The 19,338-nt window shown below is 34.3% G+C and overlaps 3 protein-coding genes across 3 annotated transcripts; 2 read left to right on the top strand and 1 right to left on the bottom strand.

Annotated features, from left to right (window-relative positions):
- The first annotated feature begins 1,021 nt into the window (after positions 1–1,021).
- LOC147387169 (small ribosomal subunit protein uS19m-like) lies at positions 1,022–7,202 on the top strand. Its single transcript, XM_086420497.1, has 4 exons — positions 1,022–1,302; positions 4,830–4,990; positions 6,338–6,508; positions 6,618–7,202. Exons 2-4 carry the CDS (start codon positions 4,856–4,858, stop codon positions 6,879–6,881), a joined length of 570 nt encoding a protein of 189 aa, XP_086276623.1. The 5' UTR covers positions 1,022–1,302; positions 4,830–4,855; the 3' UTR covers positions 6,882–7,202.
- A 1,112-nt stretch (positions 7,203–8,314) lies between these two features.
- Positions 8,315–12,402, bottom strand: LOC147387168 (golgin family A protein). The gene is made up of 3 exons (XM_086420496.1): positions 12,000–12,402; positions 9,347–9,496; positions 8,315–8,710 (listed from the first exon to the last, which is right to left on the bottom strand). Exons 1-3 carry the CDS (start codon positions 12,300–12,302, stop codon positions 8,576–8,578), a joined length of 588 nt encoding a protein of 195 aa, XP_086276622.1. The 5' UTR covers positions 12,303–12,402; the 3' UTR covers positions 8,315–8,575.
- A 1,009-nt stretch (positions 12,403–13,411) lies between these two features.
- LOC147387167 (Formyl transferase) lies at positions 13,412–17,845 on the top strand. The gene is made up of 5 exons (XM_086420751.1): positions 13,412–13,961; positions 14,891–15,002; positions 15,925–16,101; positions 16,932–17,058; positions 17,416–17,845. Exons 1-5 carry the CDS (start codon positions 13,598–13,600, stop codon positions 17,527–17,529), a joined length of 894 nt encoding a protein of 297 aa, XP_086276877.1. The 5' UTR covers positions 13,412–13,597; the 3' UTR covers positions 17,530–17,845.
- The last annotated feature ends 1,493 nt before the right edge of the window (positions 17,846–19,338 follow it).

Raw genomic sequence — 19,338 nt, 5'->3', positions numbered from 1 at the left:
AAATATTCGTATATTATCCGTTTTATTTCAAAAATTCGAAAATAAAAAATTCAGCCATATGATGGTGATGTTAATAGCGATGGTGATGATGAAATTAGTGATGGTGAAGGTGATCGTAATGATGATGGTGGTGATAATGAGGACATTGAGGTTATTGTTCTATTGATTTTTAAAAAAAGAACAAAGGCAAGGGACAAATCATCAATTTTAAAAATTTAGGTATAATCTCAAATAAATGCAGAGGGTCATGTCATTATTTTTTTAAAGATAAAATGGATATTTGTCACGTAAAAATGTAGATTCGGCCGCTTCAAAGTTAACTTATGTTACACGTCACAACTTACAAGTTTACACTATGCGACATACAACAAGTTATAATAGTATTTTTTTCCACCAAATTTTATAAAAATTCATAAAAATCGTGATTTATTCTTTTCAAACTTAAAATCCATGAATTATTTAAAATAATTCAATAATCCCAAGAATGATATTTTCATTGAAAAAAAAAAAAAATTCATGAATTTTTTAAGAATAAAACGGGAGATTGCTTAAAGGCTCCCACCCTCGCAAACCTTAGTTATTTCTTCCCCCCTTTTTTTAAGGGAAAAAGAAAACAGAGTTCAATTGGATCGACTTTGAGTTGAGTAATATCATACTAGGATTGGATTCGGTTCAAAGTTTCATTGATCAGATCGAATATGAATCATAGATAATGATTTCAGATCGCAAGGGTAGCAGTTTGGTACTAATCTGGTATCGAACCGATCCATTGCCAGCCCTCAATAAAAATCTAAAGCGTTGTCTTCTTTCTCCAACTCTCTGTGTACTCGTTAACGTTTCTCTTCTAAACTTTTTTTTGTTGTTTTAAGCTATTGAGGCAGTGTTTGTTTGCGTTAATTTTTAGTGCTTATTATTTAAAAAAATTATTTTCAGCACTTTTTAAAATTTAACGTGTTTGTTTATCAGAAAAATTCAGCACGGAGTGCTAAAAATTTGATTGAAATTTTTAGCACAAAAAAGACGCTGAATGCTTATAGTTATTTACGCTCACCCCATTTATTTATTTAGTGGACAAATATACCCTTAAAAATATTTTAAATTACCGCGTATATCGTCTTCTACTTCATCCAAATCGACAGAACGCTCTCTTCTCGTCTCTCTCAATCAGATCTCTCACGTCTCTCTCTGTCTCAGATCTCTCTCGTCTCTCTCTGTCTCTGTCTCTCAGATCTCTGTTGTCTCTCGCCAGATATCTCTCTCGTCTCTCAATCCAACACAGAGGAAGAATATTGAGTTCAGCAGGTATCTCTCTCTCTCTCTCTATCTCTCTCTCTCCGTATCTGTTTCTGTGGTTTAATGGAATGGGGTTTTTTTATTTTAGGGTCTGAAACACCCAAAATTTCGTGGGGATGTTAAGAAATTAAACACTAATTGGTGAAATAGGTTCTTTTAATCAATTTCAGACCATCTGCTAGAGGTTGTAACAATCCGAACGATCCCAATACATCAAGATCCTTTTGATATCGATGAAATATCAAGTAAAAAAATCAAAAGAAGAATTTTTTTTACTAAAAGAGATCGAAAAATTACTACAGCTGGTTTGTGTTGATTGTTTCAGACCTGTTATGGTTCTTGACTGTTACTGCAATTATCTAATTTTATTGCTTAGATTTTGTCTGATTGTTTTGTTTATGTACACTCCCGAATGTCTTCCATTAACTAGTTAAATTGGCTTGCTATTTTCTCGCTGCTCCTACCTGGACTTATGTGTGCCTGCATATACAGCATTGCAGTTTGTGTTTCTTCATATTTTATATTCTTCTGCTTGTGGAATGAACTGTAAATTAAAAAGGAAAAAAGCTCATTTATCTTTTTTGTGCTTTGATAATATTTTCCAACGTTATATTTTTTGTTCAAGTGCCTTAATAAAGAGAACTTCTATTACCATACCAACTTGTACTTATAACACAGCAATATTCCAACTCAATTCCCTATTTTTACAACCACACCTCCATTTCTTTTCCTTCCACTCTCAAAAGATGAGTGCCAAACCCCATTTCCCTTTATATTCTTCTCTAAGAAGATAATCTGACCGAACCCCATTTCTTCTTTTCCAAAGAACTTGTTAGAGAGAGGCAGCCATCAAAGCATCAATGACATGCAAACTCGCCTCCAACGCCATTGCCCTCGCTCATGAGACTGCCCAAGGCTTTGTGAAAAGTGAATACCAATTTTTCCTTCAAATGGAAGTTAGAATCGCTCTCACTGCCTCCCTCTTTGCCATCGCGTTTTCTCCCACAACATCTCCCTCCCTTTTGCTCCATTAGAGATTTCTTCTTTTTTGGGTTTTCTTAGACGAGTTTATGAGATATAGTAGGTGGCTCTTGGTGTGGTACACGTAAAAGTTGGTGGGGGTAATAAACATTCTCTAATAAAACTGATATAACTGTTTGGATTAGATCTAATAATGAAATTCCATCGCATTAAGAGAACAAGACCCTCAATGTTTGTCTAGACTCCAAGCATCAAGGCTTGGGATCCTACAAATTTTGGGTTTCTCCGACTTTGGTTCAAGCAAATATTGTTTCTTATCATCTTTTTGTGTAGAAATATTAAGCTCATCGTTGACACATAGGCTGAAGCAGTAACAAGTTGAGTACTGTAGTCCATTGCAAATGTATATATTTGTCTGATATCTGTGTACCAATTCTAAACTTCTAGACTATGATCTTTTCCTCTTATTGATCTTGGTTCTATCTCCTTATCACTTAAAGTATGCAATGTTCGAATGATCAAGTTGAATTGATCCTCTAATTATTTACATTGTTAACCATTTAATTAGATTATAACACAACCTATCAAAATAATTAGACTGTAACACAGCAAATTTAGTCTCCTTCCAGCATTTTCAGAACTAATTTGAGCAACATTCACTAATCCCCTTGGTATTTAACTTGCCATCAATTTGCTTAAAATTATTTGAACGTTTTTCATTTTTTTCCCCTTGATGTTGAACATACTTCCTATTTCTCAAGTCTATTTTTAAGAGTGCATACTACATGGCCTTATTTTATACAATGTCTATTTTATTTACCATTTTTTATTGCATTAAAAAATTATCAATCTCATAATCTTTCTCCTTTTCCTTGACATCTTGATGGAGAGAACACTTTGTCTGATTAATTTGTTGTTTGAATAGTTCTAGGAGTGGCCTATGCTTAATCAAAATCCATGAATCAAAATTATATGAACTCAAATGTGCATATATTTTTTTTCTTATAATGGCATGTCATTGAATGCCCTTAATTTTACAATCTAAACTTAAGAGGTTGGCTAGATTGGGGACTGTTACAATAGGTTACAAGGACTGCATAGCAAGTTAAGGTTGATCATATGGCGACTTGAAGTGATGTGCCAACCTTTAAACTAAGAAATGATTGACAGTCATTAGATCCTTATTAGAGCAAGTGAGGTCCTTATCAGAATCCCAATCCTTGATTTGTTTAGGTCCTTATAGGATCAGAACGGATCCAATTTGAGGTCTGAATTAATTCACCGACATTCCTAATGAAATTCAATTTGCTAGTAATGAAATTCACAATATGTTATCTTAAGTTTTTGTGCCTTGATATACCATGTTTGGAGAGAAAGGTATAGAATAAATTTTCAAATTCGTGTATGCCAAAAGAAGTAATCTTGAAAGTCATAGCAGAAGATGTCTGAAACCTTTTTGATAGGCTGACTTTTGAAGATAATTCATCTGGTTCTAGTCACCAAATCTTGGATAACCAGGGCTGCTCCTCTATTTCTAATCCCCGCTCTATATCCATTTTTTGGAAGTGCTGAATGAGGACATTATCCAAATAAACACCGATGAGTCCATTGCTTCTTCGGGAAGTGGCTATGGTTTTCTTGGTTGATGCTGCTTACACGCACACACGAGGTTTTATGGCACCATATCGTAATATGCGTTATTGGTTATCTAATTTTCGTCGTGGACATCCTAAATGTAAGGAGGAAATATTCAACCATACACATGCCAGACTGAGAAATGTAATTGAGAGGGCTTTTGAAGTTTTAAAGGCGTGGTTCCCAATTTTAAAAAAGATGGCACCATACTCTTTTCTTACTTAGAGAAATATAGTGATTGCATGCATGGCAATTCACAATTTTCTTCGTAAAATTTCGATAACTGATGAGTTTTTTCATCAATACGATGATGAAGATATTCTTCTCGAAGTAACTAATGGTGGATATACTCATCTTGGCGTGGAAGAGTTGTTTGGACAATCTGAACAAACATTTATGATTACCTTACGAGATCAGATTGCAAATCATCTTAGTAGTGCAAATATATGAAATGATGTTATTTTATTGAGTATGACAATGTTGTATTTCAAGTTTAATGGATTATGTGACAATGCTGATCTCAAAATTTTAATGGATGTGTTGATTTTAAATTTTGGTGACTTGTATGACATTCTTATTTTTTATTTGAAAATTTTGGGATTTTATAAATACAAATTATTATTTAAAAATTGAAAAGTATTAGTTTTTTATTTAAAAATGAATTGCATTTTAATTTTATAATAAATAATATATTTTATTATGTTTAATAAGAAATGGGCATTTGAAACATGCAAACAATGTATATTATGATTGTAAGGGTAAAACAGACAATTTACCAGTTTTCAGCAATATGTAACAAACATGATTCTGCAAATTCAGCGCTTAATTTTAATGAATTCAGCACTATTTTGACATCTAAACAAACGACTTTTTCAACACTTAAATCAGCGCTTATAAGTTTCAGCACTTATTTTTTTCAGTTTAACAAACAACACCTAAGAGAGAAATGTTCGTTTCTGGAATTATTTCTCGGATCTCGAGGAATGCAATGGATCAATGCCGAGTTCTCGTCTCTTCTCGACCACAAAAGTCATCCATTTTCGCTTATTATTTTCAATCTCTGCGTGATACCTCCAACAAGGTAAGCCTCGTTAAAGTTCGACTTTTTTTATTGTTAATTTCGTTGGGTTTAGGTTTTTTGGATTTTAATTTGTAAAATTCAATCATTTTTTTTTTTTTTGTGGGTAAAATTCAATCTTTTTTATATCTACACGGTGTTGTGGTTCAAGGTTTTTGATTATGGAACTTCTAGTATTATTGCTTGAGATTTGATATTTTGTGTGGCTAAGAGATTAGGGTTCGTGGTTTTGGAAATTAAAAATTGTAGAGCTGGTCAAGGGATTCCTGAACTAGGCTCAAATTCTCATTAGTTATCATAAATTCCTAACTATGTTATTGTATAAGATCAAATTTGGGAAATTTATAATCTTTTTGATGATCAGGTTTTGGTTCAAAGATTGGTGTCTTAGTGAGCCTGAAGGATCCGATAGCAGCAAATTAACATTTGATAGATCGAGATCGAGTTCAATAAGTTTTCTTTCCTTTAGTTTTTTTTTTATAAACAAAATTCTCTTTTTTTACTGATTAAGAAAAAAATGCAAGATGAACTTTTCTTTGTGGAGCTGAATGTTGGGTAGTGAATAAATATCACGTTTGTCATCAATAATGAAAATGGGCTTAGACCCATAGCTCATTTGGTTTGACACATTGCAAAGCAACTTCGAGGTCGTGGGTTCAAGTTCAGCTTACCCATAAAGAAAAAAAAAACGTCACGTTTGTTTAATGATTGTAATAAAGATGAGGATGTTGAGATGGCTAGTGGGAGGATTTAGAGTATCCCCAATAGGAGATATACAATAAAGAAAAGCTAAGTAAGATGGTTTTGGACAAGTTCAACAAAGACCAATAAGGGGCAACACACCAATGGAAGGAGTTCTTTGGTTCAAGATGACAGCTCTAAAAAGGTGATAGGAAGATCTAAAATGATGTGGTGCAGATATGGCTCATGACTTTAAATATCAAAATAGGATTCATGTTGCTAACCCAAGATTTTGTTTATGAATAATGATTTTTTGACTCCCCTTCTAACGTATGCCCCCATCACAGAATCGTAGATCCTTTGCCTCGGGATATGCATAACCATAAATCTGTTCTTGTGCATCCCAAGGCAAATGATCTACGGTTCTGTGATGGGGGCGTAGGAGGGCGTCAAATTATCACGACTCTTTGTTTATTAGTAGTAGATGATGATAATGATGACGATTTTAGCGTTGCTTGCTACCATCCACTACTACACTAAATTACATGGGTTATGAAATTGATTTTTGATTTTTGAGTTTTGAGTTGTTAATTGTTTCTCAAGTATTGAACCAAAATTAGTTCTTAAGTTATATATGCATATCTTTTATGCCAATGGGTTCCCTGCCAGATGACTTCTATACATTATTCAATACTCAATGGTTCACAAGGATGTGGGTTTTCATCGTCTGCATCTCCTCGACCTGCTGAGAAGGAAGAGTTTTTGAAGTACGGAGGAATGGAAAATGTTAGGGATAGAATAACACAAGAAGCAGAGAACCCAAAAAAGTTTGCTGTACGGGTGAGTGTAGTACAGACTTACATTCATCTTTAACTACTTATTAGTGACCTTCACATTTCATGTCTAGATTCCTTAATCAAATGTCTGATACCATCTTGATGTGTTACAGGGTAATTTTATTGATGCATTCCTGTTGAGAATGAAGAAGAAAAGAGATCTGATTAATAACAGGAAAATTTGGTCACGTAGATCTTCTATTTCGCCGGAATTCGTTGATTGCTCCGTACGAATTTACAATGGAAAAACTCCTGTTCGTTGTAAGATCACTGAAGGAAAGGTTGGTCTACAATTTGGAGAGTTTGCTTCTACACGGAAACGAAGACCTATGAAAGCTAAAAGTAATACTCCACCGGCGAAAAAGGGGAAAAAGTAATCTTACTGATCAACCGTGATATAGATCAATCCAGCCCTTTAAAGTTTACAAGCCTAAACCTTGATTCGGTAGGATGAAAATGAAGTAGGTTCTACATGGGAGCTTCTTTAGTTGGAGGAGGATCCAAATGGATATTTAGGCATTGCAAATAATAGTGGAAAATGGTGTTACTTGAGAGATCTAACTATTATTTTCTGTTTTATTTGTTCTTTCCTTTTTTATGCATTTGGGCTATAGTTTAGTTATTTCTGCTTTATTACATGACAACAACTAAGATTGGGTTATGGAACAATATTTAAGTCGTATTTTATGTTTTTGGTAGATTTGAGGAATTAAATTTACAGAATTTTGAGTTCTCCTAAGAATGGATGGTGCATAGTAACAATGTATTGCAGGGGACACTAGATACTGAGTAGGAATCTATAGAATGGAGCTTCTGAGTATTGTGCCTAATTGTCAATAGGTGGAAGGTTTTTCTTCCACTAAAGTGCTTAACTACCAATTTTAATCTTTCTAGATCTTGTAGATTTCTATTTGGCTAAGGCGTGGAGTTTTCATAGTGTCAAAATTCGATCACATGACGAGTTTGTTACGAAAGTTCAGCACTTCTCATCAAATTGAGGGATGCATTCAGCTGTAAGAGGAAGTCTTTACTAGGGAAAAAAATTGTGGTGTTTTAACACAGAAAATTGTATTTGCATCTAATGCCTGACCAAGCTAAGAGGACACACTATACAAGCCTGCTCGACAGAACTTTCAACTGATAAAGTTATCTTGGCTGAAAAACAGGCCTGCAAAAAAATAATTTACCTTGGATTAGATCTGATTCCTTATTTTTATTAATAAAAACATATAATTTGTCATCAAGAAGTAGTATAAAAAATTGGGAATTGTTCACCGAATTTCACAATTTGTTAAGAGGATATTGTTGATGACAAAGTATTATAAACTCAATTTCATATCTGTAAAGAGTGATTGTTTTCGGAGGAAGTCAATAAGTGGAATCATATGTTGGATTTTGATCTCAATAAGATACTTGATGACAACGACACATGGATCTTGAGTCCACCTCTACTAATTTATAGGTAGGTATTAAAGTAAACAGTTGATCATGCATTTTTATATTAGAATGCAATTACATGTCTATCAAATAAGTTGCTAAGATGTGGAGTTCAAAAGCTCAAGTTTTTTGGGATTTGGTCATTAGTTCGATTTTTTTTTTTTTCACTAGTGAAGCACAGTTGCAAATAAACCCTCTTGGTCTCTTCTTCTTGTCTCTCTCTCTCTCTCTCTCTTTTGTTGTAATGGAGTCTTGTCCTTTTGTTCCAACTTTCTTCATGTAAATGCCCTCAATTGATGTAGTTATGAGAAGAAGTATAGATCCAAAAAACTGTTCTAGAAGGTGAAACAAGAAACCATTGCAATCACCAAAAGAAATTAATGGTTGGATCTTTCCATGAATAGAATCAGAACAACAATGTCTAGTCAGAGCAGCAATGGTGCATTAACGAATACAAATAACACGGATATAATACTGGAACCACTCTCCTCCAAGGCTAGAGAGTGGAACAGAAAACCAAAGGAACCCAAAACTCTCATCTCTAAATTCAGTTTCTTTTGGTAGTGTTGTCTGCAACTTCCGAGTTCAAGGAACTAGGCTTCGTCTCTATGCCTCAATACAAACTGTGCTCACTCTACTGACCCTCTTTGCTCTGATCTTCTGGTTTGGGATCAGATTTGCGCTCTCCGTCATGGCCTTTCAAGCCCAAACTCAAATCCAAACTCGTTTCATTCAAATCCTGTGGTGCCGATTGATCCTTCTCTGGTGCCTGAAATGAAAATAAACATAAGCCATTCTATGAAAGATCTCATGGCAGATCATAAATTAAACAAGTAAGGGCAAATCATCTCAGGTGCATATCAGATGTAGCATGAATCATTCAATTGGTTTATCTTTGGATTCATGGTCCATACAGTGATGAACCACCAATTGGATGGGACTCCCTAAATGAGCAAATTTTACAATTTTTTTCAATCCAAACAGATTGGATACATTCAAGCCAACCCAAATTTTGGGCTAAGAGTGGATGATGATGAGATTAGGCACTCACCCAATCATTGAAGGTGCTAGTAAATTCTCTTTACATCTGGTTATAATGAAACTACGTCAAACATAAAATAATTGAGGTAGAAAATAAATCCTGCCTGACTGACAGGATTCTCCAATCTTGGAGATAAACAACTGATATCAAAGAGATAATAAAGCAAAATCAAACCAAACCAAGAAAAGCCTGCTTCAATGTGAAGCAGTTACATGGGGAAAGAAAAGGAGGAAAACAAGTTACAGAGAATTTTCCAGACCACCACCAAGAATCATGGTAGGAGAAAACAAACAAATAGAAACAAGTAGAAGCATAGGTGGGATGGGTTTTTTTTAAGTTGAAAAAAGGGTTAATTATTGTCACCTGAGTTTCTTCCATTGGCACGTCATTAATGTCTGGCTTTCCACCATCACTCTTGGGTGTTACTCCTGCAGATGGATCGACGTCACTTAGTTTAGCTTCTTCATCGTCCTTTTCTGCAGCCTCCTTTTTCTGCTCCTCTAGAACCGCAATCTGCATTATAAGAATTATTGATTATTCATTCAATAACAAAGCCTAAAGCAACAACGTCTTATTCACTAGATCTTACTCCTTATTAGCAACTAACAAGAATATAATAAGAAGCATCAACATGCATAACATTTTTATTAGAGATCCTTTTATAAAACTCAAAATAATACTATTACCAGGGCTGGTTTTGTAATTTATAGAATGCCCATTTATAGCAACCCTTTACGTTGCCAAAAAATTACAGTACTGTCAAGCTATTTTATTAAACCAATCATATATACCCACCCATCTCTCTTTTCCTCTCATTCTTAAAAATTATTGTGTTTTTGTTTGGAATTTTTTAGTAACGGGAACCCGGTTTGAGAGAAGATTGTAGTGTTCAACACAACCAACTAGCTTAGTTGGTAAAGTCTATTATTCCACAGACCTGGGTTCAATTCACCATCACCGAGTTACCAAAAGAAGACTTTTGGTAAATTCTAAAAAAAATGTTGAAACAAATCAGAATACAAACATAATCCAAGAAAAGATAATTAAATTTAACATTACTAGTTTCTCCTAGTTATTAGCCCTTTTGTGAATTCTATGGAGAAAAATTGGTGAAATGGTGGGAAAAAAACAAGGCATGATTAAAACATAAAAGAACAACATATGATTAACATTAAGAAGAATACACTAGTATCGAAAAAGAACTCATAGATGTCATTTTTCAAAAGTTAAATCACGTCATTTATGCATAAACACATTCAAATTTCAAAATGCAAAAAACAAAAAAGTATGTATAATATTCCATGACCTATGCTTAGTTCTAGTAGTGTGTCTTGAATAAAATCAGTTTTCTCAATAAAAGCATCCTCAAAAACCAAACATGCACATAAACTTCAACCAAAGAAACCAAACTCATAATTCACAAGCACCAATCCACAATACAACCAGTACACCAATCACCCAAATCTCAAAACTACAATATCATTGTAATTCAGCAACTATTTCAGTCCACTGACACAATGAATGTTTGGCCCACCTTGTGCCCAACACACCAAAAATCAACCTATCGTCTGTTGGGTTCAAGCCTTTTTCATGGGTGATATCTAGCCATAGAAATGATCAATAATCAGATTTTGACGTGTAAATCGACTAAGACGAGGTCAAAACATTTATAAGGTTAGTAGGTCAAAGAAGGTGCTACCTAATAAAGTGGTAAAGTCTGTGGATACCACAGACCTAGGATCAAAATCTCACCTACGCGTTTGAACATGAAAAAAGAATCTAAAACCCATTTCACACATCTAGTTTTCTCAAAAACCAACATTTGAAACCATCACCGTCTTCATCAAAGTAGTCATGATTATCATTGTTTACTCCTTATCCTAGTTATTGGGATTGATAACATGATCCTTTTTCGTCATTCAACTCTATCTTAGTCTAGGCATGTGCTTTAATATCTTTATTTATTTAGTTACTTATTTATAGGTATAGAGTCAGTGATTAGAAAATGAAATTGGGTTCGAGGGGATTTGAATCTAGGACGTGGGAACAACATTGCACGCGTCTTACCACTTAGCTAAGTTGGCACTTCGATCGTTCTTTATTTTTAATACTTGTCCACATCATTTCTCACCTTCCTCTTGGCTTTTTAGAGCCTTCTACTCACACCAAATGTGGTTATTGATCTTATTTGTGAATGCCTAAACAATCTCAAATTCTCAATCAATATGTGAATCCCCAAAAAATCTCAAAGGGCCTTAATTTATTTTCTCTCTTATTGGTGTTGTCCTTAATTCAATCAAGTATATACTCATTTCTAATTTCCACACATGTTGCTTCTTGAGATCCCACACTCAACTCAAGTGTAGCTAATCTTATTGTTTTCTAACAAAAAATATTCTCCTATAGTCTGATTGATACAAATTGATCACCATCACCACCACTTTACCAAGTTGGCACCTTTCACACAATATTGCTTCTTGAGATCCCACATTCAACTCAAGTGTAGCTAATCTTATTGTTTTCTAATAAATTTTTTCCCCTTTAGTCTGATTTATACAAATTGATCACCAATTACTTCCACTTTATCAAGTTGGTACCTTTAAAACTACTTGTTAGGATTTGTAGGATTTACCTTCCATTTGGATTACTACATACTTTCTAAAATAGGACTCTTTGTTAGGTTCTTAATTATTTTCCAATTAGGATTAGTTAGCACTTCATTCCTATTAGTCTAACAAGCCAAGAAGAATTTTGAGAGCTCATATTAACACACCAACTTTTACTTATAATACACCACTCTGCATATAATTAATCATAAATAAAAGTTGGTGTACCAATAGAAACTCTCTTTTAATAAATAAATAAATAAATAAAAAGGTTATTTTGAGGACGACGACTCCACTGTTGAGTGAGTCAACTCGTTTTCTTGATCCTGTCATTATTAAACCCTAAAACCCCAAAATCCTTCCAAAACCCAGAGATCCAAATCAAATAAAACTCGGGAAATCAGAAATACCGGGACGTATCGGATTTTTCTTCGAGGCGGCTCTTCCAGTGCATCCACAGCGTTATCGTCCTTGCTTAAATTTTTCTCACCATTGTTGTTGTTGTTGTTGTTGTTGCTCTGAGAGATGGGCGTCCATTTAAATAGAAGAAGATGAGAGCCGTTATTACCGTTAGATTGAGAAGTATGGTTCGCAGCACTTGATGCCGACACGTGTACCCATTTCTTCTTCCATTTTCTCACTGGACCGCTGAACACGGTCGCCGGTCCGTATCGAGTCGAAGACCGACCGAGCCGGGCCCCTACCCCCTCCATTAACCTCTCCAAATGTGCTGAGTAGGCGGTGGTTCGGTTGTGGATCGGTGGTGACTCGGACCTGAAAAAAAAACGCTTATTTTCTCTCTCAGGGGTCTCCTCTCTCTTTTCGTTTTATGAAGTCAGGGAGAGTTAGTGTAGTTTCAGTAGTAATATACTTAAGTTATTAGGGCCCTGAAAACCATAGATTGGTGTCTGTTATTTTCAATCATGACCGTTAAACAGTCATGTTGGTGAGTTATTTTAGCAGAGCTACTGGCCCCCAACTCTTTCTTATTACACCCCCAATTTCTTAAATTATTTTTCACATCCCAATTTGGCCCGAATCACAATCTCGACATTATTGAACATTATAACACTTATTAAACAATGAATAATGATTTTCTAACGCCCCCACTCCCCTCCCCTCTCTGACGTACATTCCCATATGGCCTTTGATGTGGCCTGTGCTAGAATCATAGATCTTTTCTTTGGGGACGTACAATTGTACAAATGCACATATCGTTTTTCTTAGAATATACATTTGCATGTCCACATGAATATGTAAGGGACTTGGTTTCAAAACTCATGAGAGGCCGAGATGTATTGTCCAAGTCGTTTCAGTATCAGATATGAACGAGACGAATAAACAAGTCAATTTTTAGAATGACATTTAATACCTCATATTCATTTTTGAAAATTTTAGATGAAACAACTTAAACGTATCGAAAAACTCGTTCAAAACAACTCGATATCAAGCATGGACAAGACGAGACACGAAACTGAGTTTTAAAACCATGGTTAGGGAGCATATGTTAGAGGGGGTCGTCAGAAAATCATAATTCTTAAATAAATTTAGTAATTATTTACAATTATGATTAGGCTCATACAAAATCCTAAAAAATAGAAATCTAATATAAAGAGAGAGAGAAGTGCTTCTATTGGCAGTCTAACTTTTACTTATTGTCAATTACTCACTTATAATCTTTATTTTAACAGGGTGTAATAAGTAAAAGCTGGGTTGCTCATAGCATCACTTTTTAGACCATTAAGGAAAAAAAGTATTTTTCCACATGGTCCCAGTAGTAGTGTAATACGAAACAACTGGGACTACAGTATCGTATAGACATTAGAGCTTCTCAAGTTTATTTGTTTCCTCTTCGGTTCTCTCTGAAGCTCGGCATCTTCAGCCTCATCTTTCAAGAAACCTATATCGATTAAAGAAACTCTACTCTCATCAAAGGATTTCATTGTTCTTCGTCTTCTGTTTTTTTCAGAAAAGTTTGCGTCTTTTTTCGTTTTTGTTTTACGCTTCAATGGAAGCTCAAAGCTTGATTTCTGGGTTTTCTTCAAACTCAAAAAACCTATTACTTCAAAAACCTATCAAATCATTTAATCTAAGCTTTGTTCAATTTGATGAATGGGTTTCTATCAAAACACATTATTCTCCGAAGTTTGCTTCACAAAGGGTAGGATTTAAAAAGGTTTTAGAGTGTAGAAACAGTGTTGAAAAAGTGGATGATGTTGTTGGTCTTGGGGAGGATTCTGTAATTGGGATTCGTCGAAAGAAGTTGGCAGTTTTTCTCTCTGGTGGAGGGTCGAACTTTCGATCGATTCATGAGGCCTCTGTTGGTGGATCAGTTCTTGGTGATGTTGCTGTTGTGGTCACTAATAATCCTGGTATGTTATTTCATTTTGTTTTGGTTGAATATTTCTTTGATAATTCTGAATTTTTCAAATTCAAGTTTGTATTTTTAGAGCAATTAGTTATATAATTTGCTTCATAGCATTGGTTTGATTCATGGACCACTATGTTTATTTTATTTTATTTTTTTATTAATGTTTGTAGAGTTATGGATTTGTCTCAATCCCTACTTCTTTTCATTGAAAGATCTTTAAATGGGTGTTTTTGTAATTGTATTATATTGGTTTGAGTGGTTTCTAAATTTGTGAAGAATAGGAACACTAGTTGTTAGAATTGATCACTTAGCTGGGGTTCTGTGAAATGGAATTTTTTTTAATATTTAAAAAAAAAAAAAAAAAAAAAAAAAAAAGTAGTACAAGAGACCTAACCCCCTATTTCACACTCAAAACTATCAAAAAACGACTCACATGATGGTTCTATAATACATATTTTGATCTTTTTTTTATTTTAAGTTTACCGGTTTTCATTGTGTCTGATTTGATGTTCTAATTGGTGGAAAAATGATTATCTTCTATGCCTCTTAGTTAAAACAAATGCAATTTTAGCTGAAAGTCTGGCTTTTCCCTCTAAGATTTGCCAAATTCTATGTTCTTTCAATTTTAGATAGCTTAGTTACCTAGATTCTTAATGTTTTTTTGCATGGATGTAGTTTGGGATAAACATCTTTAAGCTATTTCTAATATTAACTAGCTGAATTTGTTATGATTCTTGATATCTAAACTCTTCGAAAGAATTCTATATTTGCAATATGGCTAATGGTCATAAAGAGGCTAAAGATATCTTCTCCATATATTATCAAGTCCACCAAAATTAAAAAGAGAAAAAGAAGAAGTGAACATTTGATTCTTAGAATGATTGATTCTATTCCATGATAAGTTTTAATTTTATCCTCTTTGCACGGCAGGTTGTGGAGGTGCACTATATGCAAAAAACAAGGGTATCCCAGTTATTTTGTTCCCCCAAACTTCAAAAGTACCTGGAGGATTATGTTCACCAGATCTTGTAACTTCTCTAAGGTGAGGTTATCCTAATAGAATTTCAATTCCTTGTTCACTTTCTGCTCTTGCCCAAGATGATACTCTGATATCGACAACTGAGAAAGAAACTTTAATAGATCAAAACCTGGCAGTATTTACATGTAAACGTACGGTCTAATAATGTCATACCTATGAATGTGGTAGGACTGGCAATGGGTCGGGTAAGGCCTTTACCGACTCTGTAGCCGAATTGAAACACACACCCATACCCGATTTCTAACCCAAATTTTAGGGTAATTCCCAAATCTGAATTTTCACCCAAATTTTTATCCTCTTGCCTGAATTTTTTTACTTTATAATAAAAATTCTAATTATTTACATATATTTATATATAGAATATGAAATTATAATTTTACCCTCGGGTAAACGGGTAATCGGGGTAAAATATGACGTATCTTCATACCCGACCGTACAAAACTTTTGGGTAAACAAGTATCGGGTAATGTTACCCGAATTCTTCATTGGGTAGAATAACCTTGCCCATATCCAATTTATTTGGGTCAGATGAGTTGGGTAGACAGGTCCGACCCATTGCCGGTCCTAGTATATGGTGCCTATGTAAGGAGGACCCCCTATTCATTGTATACCATCAAGGAGATTCTCTAGGAAGTAACTCAAAACCTTATTGGATCTAGTCACTTGTTTTGGGAAGTTAGCAAAAATTCAGAAAAAAGAAAAGGTTTTTACTTAATAAAAATTCAGGGAAGGGGCACTGTGGGGGGGGGGGGGGGGGGGCGCTCTGTAAAAGGGTGTTTTAAGCATCCAGAATTTTTTGGTTTGTTGTTGTAAGCTTGAGAAACATACCCTAAACAAACTCATTCGTATATTCTTTGATGGTAACTAAACAGTTAACCTTGTTTCCAACCTAAACTTTTTTAAATGGTTTCTTATATCTAAACAGGAGATTTGAGGTTGACTTTATTCTCCTAGCTGGCTACTTGAAACTCATACCAGTTGAGTTAATTCGAGCTTATCCCAGATCCATACTTAACATCCATCCATCTCTGCTACCTGCTTTTGGGGGCAAAGGCTATTATGGTATGAAGGTGCATAAGGCAGTTATTGCTTCTGGAGCTCGGTAATGTGGAATTTATGAATTTTCTCTCATTAATGTGCATTTTTTTTCCTATCTGAATCTTTCGTCTGCTTCTCTCCATCTTTGAATGTGTTTTTTTTTTTTTTTTGTGTTGTTATAGAAGAGATCATGTGATGTTGATTCCTGAAAATGGTAATAGTCTTAGTGTCTTCATCACTGTTGAACCTTTCATCCATGGTGTTAGATAAGTGACACTTAAGTTTTTCAAAAACTATTTCAATAATTTCCAAACGATTGAATGTCTTGTTGGAAACACTAAGATAGCTCAACCATTTCTTTTTTTTGCTTTGCTTTATTCCATATTTGTACATCTAGTGTACTTGTTTATTGTAGACGACAAACCTTATTGCTCTCTGAGACAAGTGAGATGTGTTTGGTGATTCCAACACCATCAGGTTCAAAAGTTGCCTGTTTTGGATAAGAAGCACTTTTTTACATCAAGTCATCTCCCTTCCATGGCTGATTTGACATGAAGTTTTAGACTTCCAAAAATATTAGATCGCATCAATTCTTTTTAGCTTCTTCAAAAGAAATTCTTTTTAACTCTGGCGTGAGAAATAATATCCAAAGTGACAACTATGCATGCTTCTTCATTTTGAAAGCATGTACAACAAGAAAACACATCAATTCAATCAATCTTCGACATCATCAAAGCTTTATACCAAAAATTTGGGTCGGTTGAATGAATCCTCGTCTTACATTCATATCTGCCATTATCTTTCTCAGTCATTGTAAATTCATTTCTCAACTACACTTGCCTGTCACCCTTTCCTTAAGCTATATTCTAAAGATACGTACATTCATTTTATCAGGTATTCGGGTCCCACTGTTCACTTTGTGGATGAACATTATGATACCGGTCGTATACTTGCTCAAAGGGTTGTACCTGTGTTGGCAAATGACACGGCAGAGGAGTTGGCTGCAAGGGTCCTTCATGAAGTAATGAGATTTACCTCTACCTATGCTTTAGCCAAACAATTCTAACCATCTGATAAATCACATTCTTCTGGGCAGTCTCAAAATAAAGTTGCCCTGATGATGATGATTAGCATGCAAAACAAGGCTAATTATCAAATGGTTAGGGTCATCTGGTTTAATTTTGGGGCTGAATAAACCAAGAACGGGTTGCCCATGATGAGGCACCCCACCAATTGATTGGATGGTGGATGAGAAATATCGAGTCGTCATAATGTGTGACACAATGAACTATTATCTCTGCTTGATTTTTATTTTTTTATTTTTTATAATTAAATTTTTTTTCTTCTTCTTTTAAACACCTTAAGTTTTCTATTTCAGGAACATCGGCTGTACGTGGAAGTAACTTCTGCTCTATGTGAAGAACGTATAGTTTGGAGGGAAGACGGAGTACCTCTCATCCAAAGCAGAGAAAACCCAAAGCAATACAGCTAGAAGATTGGCCAAATCACTAATCTTAGAGTTATAGAGAGAATTATTTGATTGCCATCATGTGGCAGGCCATGCTTTGGATGTTGCATCTATAGAAGTGTGTCAGATTCTGGCAAAATTTGCCCCTGATGTTTCCTTTAAACAAGTGCTGCCCCATTCGAGATGTATACCCGAGAACAACTTTCATATCATTTTTATCATGTTTTTTTTTTTTTTTTTTCTAATTTAATGAGCTCAGGTAGTTATGATAATTATAACTGATTGTTCTGAATTTTGAGATGTGACATTGAAAGGTGGCTATTGCAGAGTTTTCACTTGATGTTGGATTTGGATTGTTGAGTTGCAGTTGTGATGTAAAATTCCTTAACCAATTTCTCATATGGGAACACTTAATTTCCATAATTTTCATAGATGAATTCATTGTTGAATGAAATAAGTTGCATCTCCATGTAATGGCTTTGGAAAATTCAACCGAGTTAATGCCTTTATAAGCCTAGTTGAATTGCAATGGCGAGTTGTTCACTAATTTTCTCAAAGGAACGCGTTTGGACTCAAATGGGTGTCGTTCATATATTCAAATGAATTGATCTAATAATTAACGTTACCCATTTAATATTTTCGAGTGATAATTATGTAGAATACTCCATGTCAATAACAGAACTAAGAAGAAAATCCTCACAAACTAAGAATTTTACAATAAATTGGCCCAAAAAATGTTCCTTAAGATAAATTGGTAAAAGTTATTTCAAGGAGATTATTTTCACATTTAAGTTGAGGAGGATATAAATCAAACTAAAATGAAAAATTTTACAAGATAATAGTTAGACCAGCCATTTTTTTGGATATTAAATGTTGGATACACTAGGAAAAAAACAATGGGGAAAGCACGAAAACTGTCATGTGAGGCCAAATTTACCAAAAGAGTCATGAACCAATATTGTTACTTTACCTTTTTAGATTTGTTGTGAACCTCAAATAAAAAGATCATTGTTTTGTTACAAAATCTATGTAAAAGATGGAACAATATTTATAGTGTAGGATTATTTCTGTTGAAAAGAAAGGTTAAAAAGGGGAAATTCACTTTAATGTCCATACAGGAAATATCCATTTTGATAAAAGATAAAATACCAAAAAGAGTATACAGTCCTTTTGATAAATACTTCAAAGATGTGACTGAACTAGTTATTTTGGCAAAATACTTCTGTTCTTGTAAACCACCCAAAATAAAAATCAAAGATATTGAGATGGAAAGTAATACAACCACACATCTTATAAATAAATGGACTTGGAGAAATCATGGATAACTACAATAAGAGAATCTAAAATAAGATAAAGGAGAAATCCAAAAATTAGAACATTAGGATAACTCCGGATATAAATAAAAGAAAGTTGACTAATACAATTGGGCATATTCGACAAAGATCAATGATGATAATGGTCATTCTATTTTACGTTAAAGGCTTTGAAAAAAAAAAAAAACAAGAGGACTGGAACAAAGTTCAAAAGTGACATGGCCACCAACAATGTTTGGATGATGATGATGATGATAGAATATAAATTACCATAAAGTAGAACTATTAGGAAAGTATTTTGACCAAGGCACTAAACATCCTCTTATCAAGAGTGGGAGTGGGAGTGTATGTGGATGCATATTTGGGTAATATGAGGGGGTTTTAGAAAATATATAGAAACATAGACATGCAATCACTGAAAAAGATTGATGAAAAAAAAAATCCCCAAAGAGGAAAATTCCATCTAAGAGTACAGGATTTAGCATGAGCCTTTGGTTCAAAATGTATATTTACAAACAAA

The sequence above is a fragment of the Akebia trifoliata genome, chromosome 13 (genome assembly GCF_017979445.1).
Source record: "Akebia trifoliata isolate Shusen 1 chromosome 13, ASM1797944v1, whole genome shotgun sequence".
NCBI classification, from domain to species: domain Eukaryota; kingdom Viridiplantae; phylum Streptophyta; class Magnoliopsida; order Ranunculales; family Lardizabalaceae; genus Akebia; species Akebia trifoliata.
Note: the sequence above shows the minus strand (reverse complement) of the source record. Positions and strands in the feature narration are given on the sequence as shown.

Bases quoted from the DNA above. Each gene is read 5' to 3' on its own strand.
- LOC147387169 (XM_086420497.1), top strand. From the start codon at position 4,856: ATGTTCGTTTCTGGAATTATTTCTCGGATCTCGAGGAATGCAATGGAT. The intron at 4,991-6,337 runs GTAAGCCTCGTT...GTTCCCTGCCAG, and splicing joins TGCGTGATACCTCCAACAAG to ATGACTTCTATACATTATTC. The intron at 6,509-6,617 runs GTGAGTGTAGTA...GATGTGTTACAG, and splicing joins CAAAAAAGTTTGCTGTACGG to GGTAATTTTATTGATGCATT.
- LOC147387168 (XM_086420496.1), bottom strand. From the start codon at position 12,302: ATGGAGGGGGTAGGGGCCCGGCTCGGTCGGTCTTCGACTCGATACGGA. The intron at 9,497-11,999 runs GTATTTCTGATT...CTTATAATGCAG, and splicing joins GAAAAATCCGATACGTCCCG to ATTGCGGTTCTAGAGGAGCA. The intron at 8,711-9,346 runs GTGACAATAATT...TTTTCATTTCAG, and splicing joins TGCCAATGGAAGAAACTCAG to GCACCAGAGAAGGATCAATC.
- LOC147387167 (XM_086420751.1), top strand. From the start codon at position 13,598: ATGGAAGCTCAAAGCTTGATTTCTGGGTTTTCTTCAAACTCAAAAAAC. The intron at 15,003-15,924 runs GTGAGGTTATCC...ATATCTAAACAG, and splicing joins GATCTTGTAACTTCTCTAAG to GAGATTTGAGGTTGACTTTA. The intron at 17,059-17,415 runs GTAATGAGATTT...TTTCTATTTCAG, and splicing joins CTGCAAGGGTCCTTCATGAA to GAACATCGGCTGTACGTGGA.